This window comes from Pleurodeles waltl, chromosome 7 (genome assembly GCF_031143425.1).
Source record: "Pleurodeles waltl isolate 20211129_DDA chromosome 7, aPleWal1.hap1.20221129, whole genome shotgun sequence".
Taxonomy (NCBI): Eukaryota; Metazoa; Chordata; class Amphibia; order Caudata; family Salamandridae; genus Pleurodeles; species Pleurodeles waltl.
This window is the reverse complement of record NC_090446.1, coordinates 941428768-941442962: the sequence shown is the minus strand read 5'-3', so window position 1 is coordinate 941442962 and position 14195 is coordinate 941428768. Positions and strand designations below refer to the sequence as shown.

The window sequence follows — 14195 nt, the reverse complement described above, 5'->3', positions numbered from 1 at the left end:
AATCTTGCAATAGGCCTTTCCTTTCTAGTTCCACCTTCCCCATTGGTCATTACCACCGGCGCTTCCCTGGAAGGATGTGGTGCATACCTCCAGGATCTACAAGTCAGCAGAACATGGCAAAAACCTCTTCAGAATTGCCACATCAAGCTAGTAGCTCTCAAAGCATTAGGTCTGGCTCTACAAGCTTTCTCTCCAAGATAAAAAATTCTGCTGTTCTCATACAAACGGACAAGATGACAACAATGCACTACTTAAATAAACAAGGGTGTACAAGATCTCTTCCCCTCTTGCGAGAGTCTCAAAACACCTGGAATGGTCCATTAAAAATGGAGTGCATCTAAGAGTGGAGCACCTCCCAGGGAAACAAACCGAGATAGCAGACACTATCAGCAGACTGAGGTCATTGTGCCAGGAGTGGAAATTGAATAAGGAGGCACTCAGCCAGATATTCTCAATGTAGGGCAAACCCAACCTAGATCTCTTTGAGATCCCTCAGAACAACGAATGCCGCTTCTTTGACAGCTGGGATCACCATTCGGGATCATGGGGAAATGCATTTTCGATGGCATGTTGCAGAATCGTTTCCTATGCTTTTCCACCCATTTCCTACTTCTAAGGGTTCTCACGGAGATGGAGACAGAGCCTTGCAGGTTCATTTTGATAGCCCGAAAAAGGTCTCACCAATATTGGTTGTCAGAACTTCTCCTCATCTCAGAGAAACATCACATTCCACTGAAGATCTCTCCAGATCTTTTGACAACGAACGGAGGCCAAGTCCTACATCCAGATCCAAAGTCTCTGAGATTATCAGCTTGGCTCCTGAACACAATGAATTTGCCCATCTAAATATCCCTCTGGAAAGTAGAGAGATACTTTCTAAGGCCAGAGCGGATAGTACAAACAAGACTTATTCTCACTGGAAAAGATTTTTGCCAGCTGGAACAGATAATTCCACTATTTTCCTCACCTGAGCAGATATTGCCATATCTATTACATCTAGCAGCTTTAAAATTTGTTCATGCATCCATCAGAGTCCACCTGGTGGCAAAATCTGTTTCAGTCATTCGCCAACGTCTCCTTCTTTATGGCCCTCCAGACTCATCAAACAGTTCCTAAAAGGATTGATGTGAGTCTTCCTTCCAGTAAGACCTCCCCCTCCATCTTGGCACCTGAACATGGTACTATCACAGCTCATGAAACACCCATTTGAGCCTATTCACAGAGTGGACTTAAAATACTTGTCTTGGAAAGCTGCTCTTCTTGTGGCTCTAACTTTGGCCAGATGCATCAGTGAGATCCAAGCACTCACTATTCAAGAGCCCTTCCTTCAATTTAAACATGATAGGGTAGTCATTAGCACAAATCCTAATTTTGTCCCTAAATTCTCATCAGGCTTTCACATCAATGAGGCTTTGATCATAAAGACCTTCTTTCCGAACCGTCAACACCAGAGGAGAGGACTCTTCACTCTTTGGACATCAAGAGATACATCAAGTTCTATATAGACAAGACCAAAAGCTTTCGTAAATCTAACCAGCTACTTGTAGCCTACAGTGCAAAAGAGAAACAGCAACCCATTTCCAAACAGAGTATAGCTAAATGGATAATGGCTGCAATTCAGTTTTGTCACCAGGCAGCAGGCAAGCCATTACAAACTTCATGTACATGCTCATTCCACAAGATCTGTCTCAACATCAATAGCATGGTTTGCTGGTGTACCACTGCAGGACATTTGCAGAGCAGCAACCTGGAAGAGGACACACTCCTTTGTGCAACACTACTGTCTGGAATCAATCCCTCAAGGTGATATGGCTGTGGGCCAAGCTGTCCTGAGGCATCTTTTCCAGTAAAGGGGAGCTAAATCTTTCTTCCCAACAACCTCTTTTATAGTTCTGCACATTGCCTAACACATAATGAAGGTTTTCTCAATTGTTTTTCTCTAATGTTTATCCATACCTTATAAGTTGCATAAAGGGTTATGTTGTTCATGATATTATGTCTGCCTTGTACTTTTCTAATACAAACCATACATTGAATTGTATTTTTATTTTCTTACAGTGCAATGTGCCAGGAATACTGCTTTCTACTCTGATCAAGCATGTGAATCTATGAAAGTTCAAATATTGGACTAAGAAGATAAGTTACTTACCTGTAACTTTAGTTTTCTACTATTGGAATCTTTCATAAATTCACATGTGACCCATCCACCTCCCCAGAGAAGTGCACTTTTACCCCTCACAGCACAGTATGACTTATAAGCACTAGTGCTTTGAAAATCTGAGGGACTGGAGCTTCTCTCCGGAAGTTTCTACAGGGTGATGTCTCCTGATTGGTGGACTCTTAAGTTCAGTCCTTTCTAAAATAATGACACTGATGTGGTAATAAACTGAAAGGCCTAAGGCCTCTATGTTTATGTCTATGGTGACATTACTTGTCTAAGGTACTGGGAACTCCATCTCAATGATGGGGAATTCCCAATACTGGAGAACTATAGTTACAGGTAATTATCTTATTTTCATACACCATGTGTTGAGGTCGAATTTAACCAGCAACAAAAAATAGGCAACTCCAAACAAGAGACAGAAGAAGCTAAGAGATAATGCCAGTAAAAGAGGGCCATATATGTGCGCATGCAGACACATACACACACACACTCTCACCTTCACTTATGGAGCATCAAGAGATATAATAACATGAGGGCTGCTAACTACAGGAAATTACTGAGAAAAGTACCAGCCTTGGGTCAACCATTAAGTGGGATTTCTAAGAGCTTTCTTTTCCTTTTGAAGTGTATCCTCTTCAGACACAAAGATTATCACCTGCTCCCATTCATTCTGCCTCGGCGAAAAAAGAGTTTACATCACATACAGTACTCTGTCATGGAAGTGTTTCTGATATTCATAAACAGTAGAATATCCCTGGAACACCATTTGAAAAAATGTTTTTTTTACGAAGAAAACAATTTTAAGAGACACCATTTCTATTTAGTCTCCTATTTGGTTTTAAATAGTCCAACTAACAAAATATTACATTTGGGCGTACATACTGTACTGACTGATTCTTTTTAGTTCCATGTAGGAGCGCTCATACCCTTGAGAAACTGAAACTAAGATCAAGATCCTAGTCACACTCAACATCTAGTGGTAGACCATCCTACGCACCAACTTCTCTTGCTGCTTCTGCAAGAATTTCACCAGTGAATGACGTTAAAGCATTTAACAGTGTTCGGTGAGGAGGAAAGTAAACTAGACATTCCTCTGGAAGTACTTCAGACATCCATCTTGTTTATTATTGACATTCTTTAACCAAGAGCTTCCCCAAGAAAGTTTCTGGCCTTGGTCCCTGGACTTCTAGAAATTTTAGAAGAAAAATTGTGAATGCCGGCCACAGTGAAAGCTGTCGCTCCAAGACTGCAAAAGAAATACAAACTCCCACACCAGGATCCCAAATTCCTGAACTCTGATCCGAAGCCAGATGTTGTGAATGTCACCTCAGTCAGAAAGCCTGATACACTGGAACCATAGGCCACTAATCCTCAAGAAAGAGGGAGCAAAAGGATAGATTTAACAGGGACAACATGTGAAACACTGCAATTATAGCATTAAAAATAGCAAACGTTACATCTCTTCTTGGCTGTTATCACTGCTAAATCTAGAAAGGAATGAAGTCATTCACAGACAACCTTCAAAAAATAGGCAACATTTTGAAGAGATGGCCAATGAAGGCACCTTGGTGTCAAACCAAGTTATACATGCAGCTATTGATGGGGCAGAATTGACTGCAATAGGTTTTGCCATATGGTGCCACTCTGCAAATCATTCAAGTTAAGACTAACCACCCTGAAACCAGATCCACAAAAAATATATATAAACCTACCATTCTCTGGCTGGTAAGAGACCATTTGGTCAGCACACAGAAGAATTAGTGATTTGGATGAAAAATGAAGCAGAGACCCCAAATGCTGTTGGGCTGGAGGAAAGAAAACAATTTTTCAAGCAACAATATAAGTCAAAGGATACCAGATATTACCTGCGTACCGTTCAATCCCTTCAATCCTATTCTCAGCCACAACAGCAAGGATAAATGTATCCTTACAGCAAGAAATTTCGAAACAAAATTCAACACCTGCAAGACAATCTAGTTCTGGAGGAAGACAGTCCTCTAGGAACAGAAATTGAAAACCTAGAACCCCTCACTCTTTTTGCCATTCCGGTGGTAGGAGCAGTGTCTTGTCACTTGGCAAAATGATGTCTCAAAACATTGTACAAGTGGGTGCTGACCATATTGAGTCAAGGTTACTGCTTATGATTAAAGATCAGACCACCACTTGCACCCCCCAAAAAAATCATCAAAATACTAGATTATGACTTTCAGAAAGGAAACTTTATGAGAACTGGTACCATCTCGGCAAAACATGGCCAGGGAATATATTCTGGATATTTCCTGGTTTGCAGAAAAGCATTGATATAGAGTACAGACCGATGATGGGCTTGCAGATTCTCCACAAACATGTAAAAAGAGAAAAAATCAGAATGTTAGCACTTCATCAGTTTTTTCAATCAGAAAAAAGAAAATGGATGTGTGCAATAGATCTTCTCGTCCAGTCACAATTGCAGTTTCCCTCCATAAAACGGCATCTAGCTGTAAACTCAGCTGATAGTTTACCCAAATTTCTTTTTATTACAGATTTTTGGGAAGATCACAAGTACATGAATCTCAGGTTCTATCAGCTGTACAACCACACACCATATTTCAGGCGTACAGAGTATTAATTGGAAAGCATCCATCCTTTTTACCAATACTAGCTCCTGAATTTCACATAGCACAATAACACTATTTGTATATTTTACCAATCCATTCCACTTCAACAGAAAGATATCTACCTTCTTTGGATGTTAAGAAGGTGTTCCATTTTTACCTGGATAAAACTAAGACATTTAAGAAATCTAACCAACTGTTTGTTCATTATGGACAAGTCCGACAAGGCTAAGCCACGTCTAAACAATCCTTTTTCAGATGGATTGTACTTTGCATTCCCTTATGGTACCAAATAGCACAACAACTGCTTCCAGGTAGATCCAAAATTCATTCAACTACAGGGAAAACAACAACAATAGTCTGGCTTACAAATGTTCCCTTAACACATAACTGCAGGGCTGCCACTTGGAAATCAGTACTCACTTTACAAAGAATGACTACTTAGATTCAGATACACAGGTTAATGCTAAAGTAAGTCACACCACTGTGAAAAATCCGTTTAGTTAAGGATGAGCTATTAGAGACTTTTTTAACATTCCTACATGAAAAGTATTCCATATGCCAAAGAGCCACATAGTTCAACTGAAAGAGTCTACAACTCTAGTCTAACATTTATGACTATCCACGAAGAACCTAAGCTCCTACGATATATAGGTAAGGGTTACTTACTTGTAGTCCTGGCTCTGCATTGTAAGCGCCTTCACTGAAGCCATAAACAACCCAGTCTCCTGAGGGAGAAAACTGCCATTGAGGTGTATCATGGGTAGTGGAAGCTCCACGACTCTTAAAAGCATAGCAGTCTTTAACTCCACAGCTGTATAACAAAAGCATACTAGGCTGCATGTTTCCCTCAATGGGAGGCAGTCTTTGCATGTTTTTTACATTTCAAATGCTGCAATTGAGTTTTATATGGATGTAGATTATGGAAAAAAAACTATGCCTTGGATAGGTTTTTGAAGGGTGCTTCAGTTTCTATGAGCACATGGACATTGGCACCCTGTACATAATGTTATGTGGACAAATATGGCTTAAAAGTGTTCCAAGGTCCACACATGCAGTAGGGAATTATTCTAACATTTAGGACTTCAGTAAAGATTCCTATGATTCATACCCAGGACTACAAGTAAGTAACCATTTCTATTATGATATTACCTCTGATCTCTATTGTCAGTATATTAGAGTAGCAAGGTAAATCATGCTTAACCCCAGTGAAGGGCTCAAAGAATGATGACAAAAAGGTAAATACTGTAGGTTATCGAGCAAATACGTCAATCGATGAAGCCTGAGTTACCAGAGTATCCACTCTGAAGTCACATTCTATGCAGCACACGTAGCCAAAGGCCAAAGCATAACCAAGAAAGCTTTAGTAGTTTGACTATTATTTTACGAAATAAAATAACCAATTCCTCCATAGGTTCCAGCTTAAAGAGACCCCAGAAGACAGCAATTTTACATCAATACTATTATCAAGCATTTGTACTCTAAATCAAGCATGCGTTTAGATAACTTTCCTGCCACAACTGCTGCATGCGAGCGAAATGGCAAATACACAATTCGGATTCAGAATAATGTATATGAATTAAGTATGTAGCTTCTTTAACGCACCTCCCAGATAATAGGGCGTGCTCCTATTTGGCAAGTGTACGAATATATAGAAGGCCCAGGGCTGAATACAAATGAGTTACTTGCTTGTAGTTCTGCATTATAAGATCTTCACTGACAGTCATAAACATACACTAAAATCCCTACCTGATAAACATCCCCAATGTTTATAGTGTGAACTGTGTTATTGTGTCACAAGGTTACTGATTTTCATATGCTGCCTAGCTGCTGCTGCCAGAGTAGCAATTATAAACTACTCACCACATCCAGGCAATTAACGTAGCTAGCCAGATCAGTTATCAAAGCTAGACTACTGTTTTTGTTGCTGGATTAGTTGTTGTGGCTGGGCATCCTCCTATAGTTTGGTCTAGATGAAGTGGTACTGTAGCTAGAGACTTTACTACAGTGAGATTAATTACCAGAATGAAACTAGTAATCACACGTACGCCTGTTATAATTGTTATCATAGCCAACCTTGCTACTAGCAATGGGGCTAGTTTCTAAAGCCAACACATTCGTTTCAGCATAAGTGGGTGCATGTGCTGTGTGTAATCAAACGTGACACGGTTGTAGAGTAGGATGGGTTGCAGATGATTGTCTTGAGAAAGTGAGAAGTAGATGTGGCTGCTGGTTTTGTTTGGAAGTGTGTACTGACTGAAAACGCCGAAGTCTCTCAGCTTTGCCGTGCTATCAGACAGGGATCGTCTGTTAACAGTCCCACTATTCAGCATAATTTCCTGAGGGGTTTCCATGAGGACCTTTCACTGTATTTCATAGTAAGCCCTGACACTGTCACTCCCAGCCTACAGCCTATTTAATGAAAGTCTGGAGCGGTCAGTTGAACTTTTGTATCCATATGTAACTTTAACCAGGGGGCACCATGTTTGTGAGTGCTTCACAGCTTGCCAGATGAGTACGCCCAGGAGATCAGATGTTTTGCACAGAATCACACGATTTCGTGGAACAGCTGCAAACGGAACTTAGGTCCCCGGGATCCACTATCAACAAGTTAATTACTAGACTGTGCCAAGATTTAGGATCACATAAGCCCAATCTGAGATGCGCTTTGTTTCTCTGAAGGAAGGAGGCGGGGGGGCTGAGAAGAGTTGATTATATTCATGTGCCGGTTCTGTGCAATTACCAAATAACATATTCTGTTACTAATACCACTCTACCCTCTCTTCTTCTCTGTTGTCTCCCTTTATTAGATCAGTCTTTTGTGGACTCTAACAAGTACTCCTCTGCAGGGTCTCTCCAGGGACTGGCCTTCTCCTGAAGTACGTTACGCTGACTTGCTTTTCCTCTACTCCTGTCTTATACATAGATCCTCACTGAGCTTTCAGGGAGCATTGACTGGTGTCCCCTTCCCGACGAGTCATTACTGAGTTATCATCATTGTAACCGTGACGGGGGCTCTATGTGGGTACTACAGAAAGGGAGAACAAGATGGGGAGTGGAGGTCTGAACAATGTCCACAAATAAAATGAATGCGATTGGACAGGTATTAAGTACAGTGGGATAGGGACTGAGTGGGGGACAATGTATAATTCGTGTTGTTGCCCAGGTGCATAGGCTGAATGATGCGGAGGTTTAGGCTAGTGTACATAAATAGAGTGAGTTTGGTGCAGTATCTGCATGTGTAGGAGGATGAAGAGAGGGATTTTGAAGACTATAAGAACATAGTACATGTGGTTGCGCAGGTGCTATGTACCACAGCATTAGGAAGACAACCTATTTTAATGGCTGTGCGTAGATGGACATATGGTATGCAGAGGAGAATAAAGAAGATAAGAACAGTGTATGTAGATGGGGGAGTATGCTTGGATGTGTGGTACGGATGGCAGAGTGGTGAGTGCTTGTGAGCTAATACAGTGAATGCTATGTTACGTAGACAGCACAGTATCAGATGAGTGTTCTTGTTTTTGTTGCCGTTTCTGTCTCTACTGTGAAGTTCTTGTGATTGGCTAATTATATAGATGGAAGTCCTAGAATAAATTAGAATAACGTCTATCAGTATGAGCAGAGGGGGAGGAGCTAACGTCCCTCGTTAATCCCACTTTTAAACATATACCCGTTCTGCAAATGTTTTAAGTGTAGCCAAAGGAAAATCTAAAATATGACTTCTGTAGGAGGTCAGCGTAGTATCTGTTGTCCTTTATATGGATAATTCTTGCACTTCTATAGTTCCTGGCTCAATAGTGACAGGTTTGGAATTCCCAAATACTTCATGAGATGTGCAGACCGTTGATGAATGCAAATATTGTGTGTTCTGCATCATTAAAGTATGTGGTAGCTTCAGACTTCAAAGTGCCTGAAGTCGAGATCCCTACAGTCCTAAGTTAAGTATGTTCTCCCCATGAAGCAGGTGTCCCGTCTCTCTGACGCACCCTCTTCCAAAGATGCAAGTATCCCGACCCCTCTGAAGCAAAACCAGTCACCCCTGCTGCAGGAATCCTCTCCTCATAAAAGTAGGTAGTCCTAATCCATTGAAGACATTAGTACCAATTTACATTGAAACATTTACCTCCCCTAAGCTGCTACTCCTTCATACATGCAACAGCTATATCACATTCCTTGAATGAGGCATCCTCTAAGGCCCAGTGCAGGTATCTCCTTTGAAACAGGTACCTCTCCTCCTCACCACTCTGGAACAGGACTCCCACCCAACTGAAGCCTATAGGATCCCAACCCTGTAAGGGATACCTTTACTTCCTAATGCAAGTATATCTGCTTTCCCAATACTGAGCACATAACTTTCATGATGTATTAGTCCCTCCAAACCTGACCACTGCCTTCAGATCTGTACAAAAATTCAACTGAAATCTCTCTATTGACTGCTATTCTTCTCACTTCCGCAGCTTTGTCCGGTTTGATTGTCCCTCCCATGTGAATCCCCTACGCTCAGCCATGGGACGTTTCTTACATATGGATTTGGATTCAGATATGAAGACATGTGCCTCAAGTTAAACCTGGAAGCAGCTTTGGGGGCTTCACCTTCTCCAAAAGTTGCAACCCCTGCAGATTTTAAGTACTTTTTTACAGGAATTGCCCACCTTGCAGACTCTAAAAAGAGGAAAGACAGTGGGTTACTCATCAAAGGGCGTGCTGAGATGCTTGGCCCAATCAAGTGGTTACCCGTCAAAGGACAGGACTATGCTTTGCTGAATTTAACTTTTATAGGACTTTGAAATGTTGATTTGCATCGATTTTTTACATGAGTAAAGATATGTGAGTGAAGCCATGATCATAGTTGAGGGTCATCTTATTGGAACTGGCACCACAATATTAAATCATATCTGTATAGCCTTCTATGGTTGTATCCAATCACAGGGGCTCTGTAGAACTGTAAGGGGTTGTATTCAATCACATAGATCTGTAAAGAATGGCTGAGTCACACTCATTAGTCTGCCCAAAAGGTTAAGCACTAAGACTTCATATATATATATGTAGATTATCTGCTGCTCGCAGCAGTGATGATTCCAGGAAGTCATTGACTGAAAATTTTGTATGAAATGTATATAATGATGTGACTAGTCCCAGGGGCCTCGCTCTGCTCACTGCCTGCTGGGTCTGACTGATAATACCTGTTCTCCGAGCCTGGCACCCTACAGATGGCTTCTTCAGATCCATGCTCTGCCCAGGGAGTGCTCCTTCTTTCACCTTGTTCACGCACGGTGCAACCAGCCAAGTTTCGACAGGAACCAAAGTCACACCATGTCTTTCAAACTTAGCCCATGCCACCCTTGTTCCTGCTGCAGATCCAGAGCAAAAAGAGGGTTGTGTATGTGGGTTGAGGAACGGCATGTCTACAGCCCATGAAGAATACATACGAGTGAGAGTGGATGGTGGAATGTTCCAGCTCCAATGGCTTTAGGATCCCTGATGCCTCCCCCGACACCTCTTTCCTGGACACAGGCTTGAAAAGCAGTCAAGTCACTGGTTCTGAGTGAAGATGAAGCCAACAGGAACAACACTTTGAATAAATGAAGGATTTTTTGATAATATGCATTTCTCTTCAATTTAGTGAACTTTTACTCTATAAATCTGGAAGGTGTTCCAGATGAGAAGTATCGCCCGGAACTGAAACTACCGATTCTTAGCAATTGGGTTGATTTTATATTTTATTTTTTGGATGTTGTGTTTTGTATGTAGTTATAAATAATGTTGATTTTTTTTCTTTGCCAAAGTTGAAGTTCTGTTTATACTGTATGTTGTAATGTCTTACACCAGTTTTTTCAGTGTCACTCTCAGAGCAGAGGGGAGATTTTCTGCCTTCTGCCAGCACAAATCAGTTGCTACAAATATTTTCTGTTTCAAGCGGAGATTTTGTAAAATATCCATATAAATAATGTATTTATCTTTAGACTTTGTAAATTACAGCCCTCACAGGCCCCCTAAAACGCGTTTATTTAATGTGCACGGTTCCTACATGAAAAGAGCCTCCAGTGTCCCACTCCCCACTAGACTTTTTGTGATTTTAAGAACAAATTTACGACATATACTACATTTTTTGTATTGTTTAAAGTCATGCTTCCATTTTTTAATTCCACCTAAAGCCATTATCTATTTTTGTATTATTTGTAAGTTAAGACATTCTTTCCAATATATGTGAAGAAGGAGTTGCCGCGTCTCCTAATAGCGTTTACTTGTTTAGTGTTTGCCAATGTATCCTATGCTTTAAGAACTTTGAGGGCAAATGTTTCTTTGATCCATGAATACTTATGGTGCCCCACCTCGTCTGGATTGAGACACAATCCGAGCTTTCAGTGTGGCCTAAGAGTGGGATACTCCCTCCTGGCAAGTGTGGGTGCACTCCTGTCCCCTCCCGAATAAAACCAGCAGTTTAAATAATGCCTTAACAATGCACACCTTACCCATCTTACTACACAGTCCATTCTTCCGCAACAGGAGCATCCACCACCAACATGAGCAAAATCAAACCCACAGAAAAGCACAAAAAGGAAACCTTTTCTTACTTGAGGACAAAGGTGACATTTGCTGGAGAAGTTGACGCTCTGCTCAGAGCAGACTGGTGCAACTAGTCAACATTTAGCAGTTTAAGTCTGGGTTTTGTTTTTATATAATTCTTAATAATAAATAAATTCTAAATTTTTCCAGTGTTTGTAGATGAAGGGGCTTAGAATCACAATATTTGATCATCTAGGGAAGACAGAACTGATTCTGATTACCTCTGCACCACCAGTTGTTCCGGTTGTACATATCAGACCTAACAACTCCGAAAAGATGTTCACTGTGTGAAAGTGGAGATGAGGTCTTGGAGCGATGGAGGGCGAGCCCTATAATCCCTCACTACCTAAGTATCTTTAGAAAGAGACTGCAGGGCAAGTAGCCACAGAGAGGGACTTTGTTCTTCTCACTGGTCTCACTGGTGAAGACAACCACACCTACCCTACCCACAAACACCACCTCCCAGGTCTTGAGGAGGATTTAAAACCTGACAAATTCAATAATACAGAGCCACCACACACATGCTGAAATCACAGTTTATATAGAGGTTCCTAACTCCAATTGCGTTCACTGTGTGACATCTTACCAGTATCATGTGCCACATGGCAGCACCGTGTGAGTTGGCAGGCCTGATGTACAGAAGGCGAAAATATGACAGTTTGACAAATTTGGTGTAGCTTTGCATGTAGAATGCACCTGGACTTATTTACATGTGAAAATGTAAACTCGTGCAGGCACTGATGTGTTCTTTGGGATAAGATTGTAGTTTGAGTGTTTTACTGAAATGGAATTTGAGATGACAGGTGGGCACCCCAAGATTATGCCTGTAGAAAGTGTAAGATCTTCTAAAGATAAATTTAGCATAACTATAGAGTGCAGTGTTAGAGTCTCTATCTCATCCTTTCTCTTTCCATTGATATCTTTCTCACCAACCTCTCTCTTTGTTTCTCTTATCCTTGTTGAGTTAGACGAGAGAGACAGTACCAAGATAGTGATGGGCAGATTCACAACGCCAATTGTTCACTTAAAGTTAACTCAAGTGTGCATGGTTTATATTTGTAAATTTAGTTTTGCAAGTTACAAAATGTGAATAAATTATCATAAATCCTTTTACACACAAATATGAATACAGCAGAATGGCTCAAGGGTGGGGTTTGGGTGTTCCAGTGTAAGGATGCCATAGAAATGTGATTAACAATCACAAATTCAGTTTGTGGGCATTAACAATATATTTTTAGGCAATTTCCAATCCCAAGAATAGTTGGAGAATTGCTCCTGTCAAACTAAAGAGTAAATCGTTATCCTGAGTATGAATGGGGAAGGAATGCCCCAGAAAGTGATGAGGATGTCAAAGAAAGGGTTTCTGCTCAGGGAAATACATTTTGCCCATGGAGAAAAAAGCATGCTCAATGCTCTTTTGCTAGCCATTTACAAATGCATAATTGTATATCATGTGCACTTACTCATGTGAGTGCTCCTGGGCATGTGTAACTATCACAGCTTTCCAGGACTACAGTATTTTTTTAGAACTCGAAAAGGGTGTAAATGTGCTCTAAATGTAAATGTAAACCCGGAGATGAATCAAGCCCAAAGAGACTCATCCAGTGACAAAGCAGATTTACATTATACCAAGGCAGGCTCCACAAAAGAACACTCCAATGTCATTGTGTGATTGAACCCTCTAAATATATTTGTCTGAAATAAATATTGCCATTGTGACTTCAGGCTGATTGGACAGGCTTTGCAGTTAGGATGTAGTCTGTCCTTGTTTGCCTCCTGATTAATGGAGTTCATTGTCACTCTCAGACGAAAATACCTTTCTGGGTAAAAGGTTGGATCAATCTTTGGGTACACCCATAATACGTTATCTCTGGAGTATTTCCCAGTGCAACTTTCATACATGTGTAATGCCACATTGAGAAACCGTAGGTGGAACATTAGTCACTCTGGCGATTCTTGGAGAAATATTATCCTCAGGAGGTCTTCAGCAGAATATTGTTCTATGGAATAATTTATGTAAAACCCCACTTCCAACTTCTTTATGAGATTACTGGACACTGAACAACCTCAGGAGAAAGGTTTCAGGCACAACTTGCTTTACAGCTGCAGCAACTCATTTTCATTGTTTTGATTCCTATTGAACATATATATGCCATGGAAGACAAGTGAGATAGTAGGTATCACTAAAGGAAATGGCAACACGTTTTGCCTCTTTGGGTATTCTCAAAGCAAAAAATCACACTGAATTACTTCCTATGTCTAATGATTATTTTAAATAATTGTAAAAATTAAAAAATGATTTGTTTCGATATCCTGTTTAATCAGTGCACTCACTGCCTAATATTTAGCACGCATTGAAACATTACATTTTGGTTACAAGTTAGCATAATGCATTGAACATTAATCGATAATGTCACAAGAAAAGGTGATGTGCCGTTTTCGTTTTGCACCATATTTTTCTTTCACGTTTGGTTTTAATATTCTAGGAAGGATTATACAATAAATAGGTGAAACTATGATGACATTTGTGGCATGATAACATTGATTCAGAATGCTCCCATCCACTGAAAATCTGCTGCAGCTGGTATTTTTCTAAATGTTTGGGCTTGACATTGAAAAATAAAGATGTGTACTTTCAAGTGTCCTGTATATCACAATCACGATGTTAAATCCATGAATGGATCTTGCTTGACGCTATTTCTCCAATTTTGCAATGCAAGTCTTCTGTGAAGATATGAGCATAATCCATTGTCTCATTCATGTTCATGGGATTCCTTTTATTGCAGAATTTACATTGTCCGCTCATATATTCTTTAATGGAAAGTTCTACACATTTCTTAATGTGTACTTATCAATTATCTACAGTC

The 14195-nt window shown here is 40.5% G+C and overlaps 1 protein-coding gene across 3 annotated transcripts in view; it reads left to right on the top strand.

Annotated features, from left to right (window-relative positions):
- Window positions 1–10533, top strand: part of EBF1 (EBF transcription factor 1) — a 773266-nt gene extending 762733 nt beyond the window's left edge. The window contains exons 16-17 of one of the 3 annotated variants that reach the window (XM_069199654.1): window positions 7569–7637; window positions 9219–10533. In XM_069199654.1, coding sequence (XP_069055755.1) covers window positions 7569–7636 — 68 coding nt within the window. In that variant the 3' untranslated portion in view covers window position 7637; window positions 9219–10533. The remainder of the gene's footprint in view (window positions 1–7568; window positions 7638–9218) is intronic. The other 2 variants (XM_069199653.1, XM_069199655.1) reach the window with 2 other exon arrangements.
- The last annotated feature ends 3662 nt before the right edge of the window (window positions 10534–14195 follow it).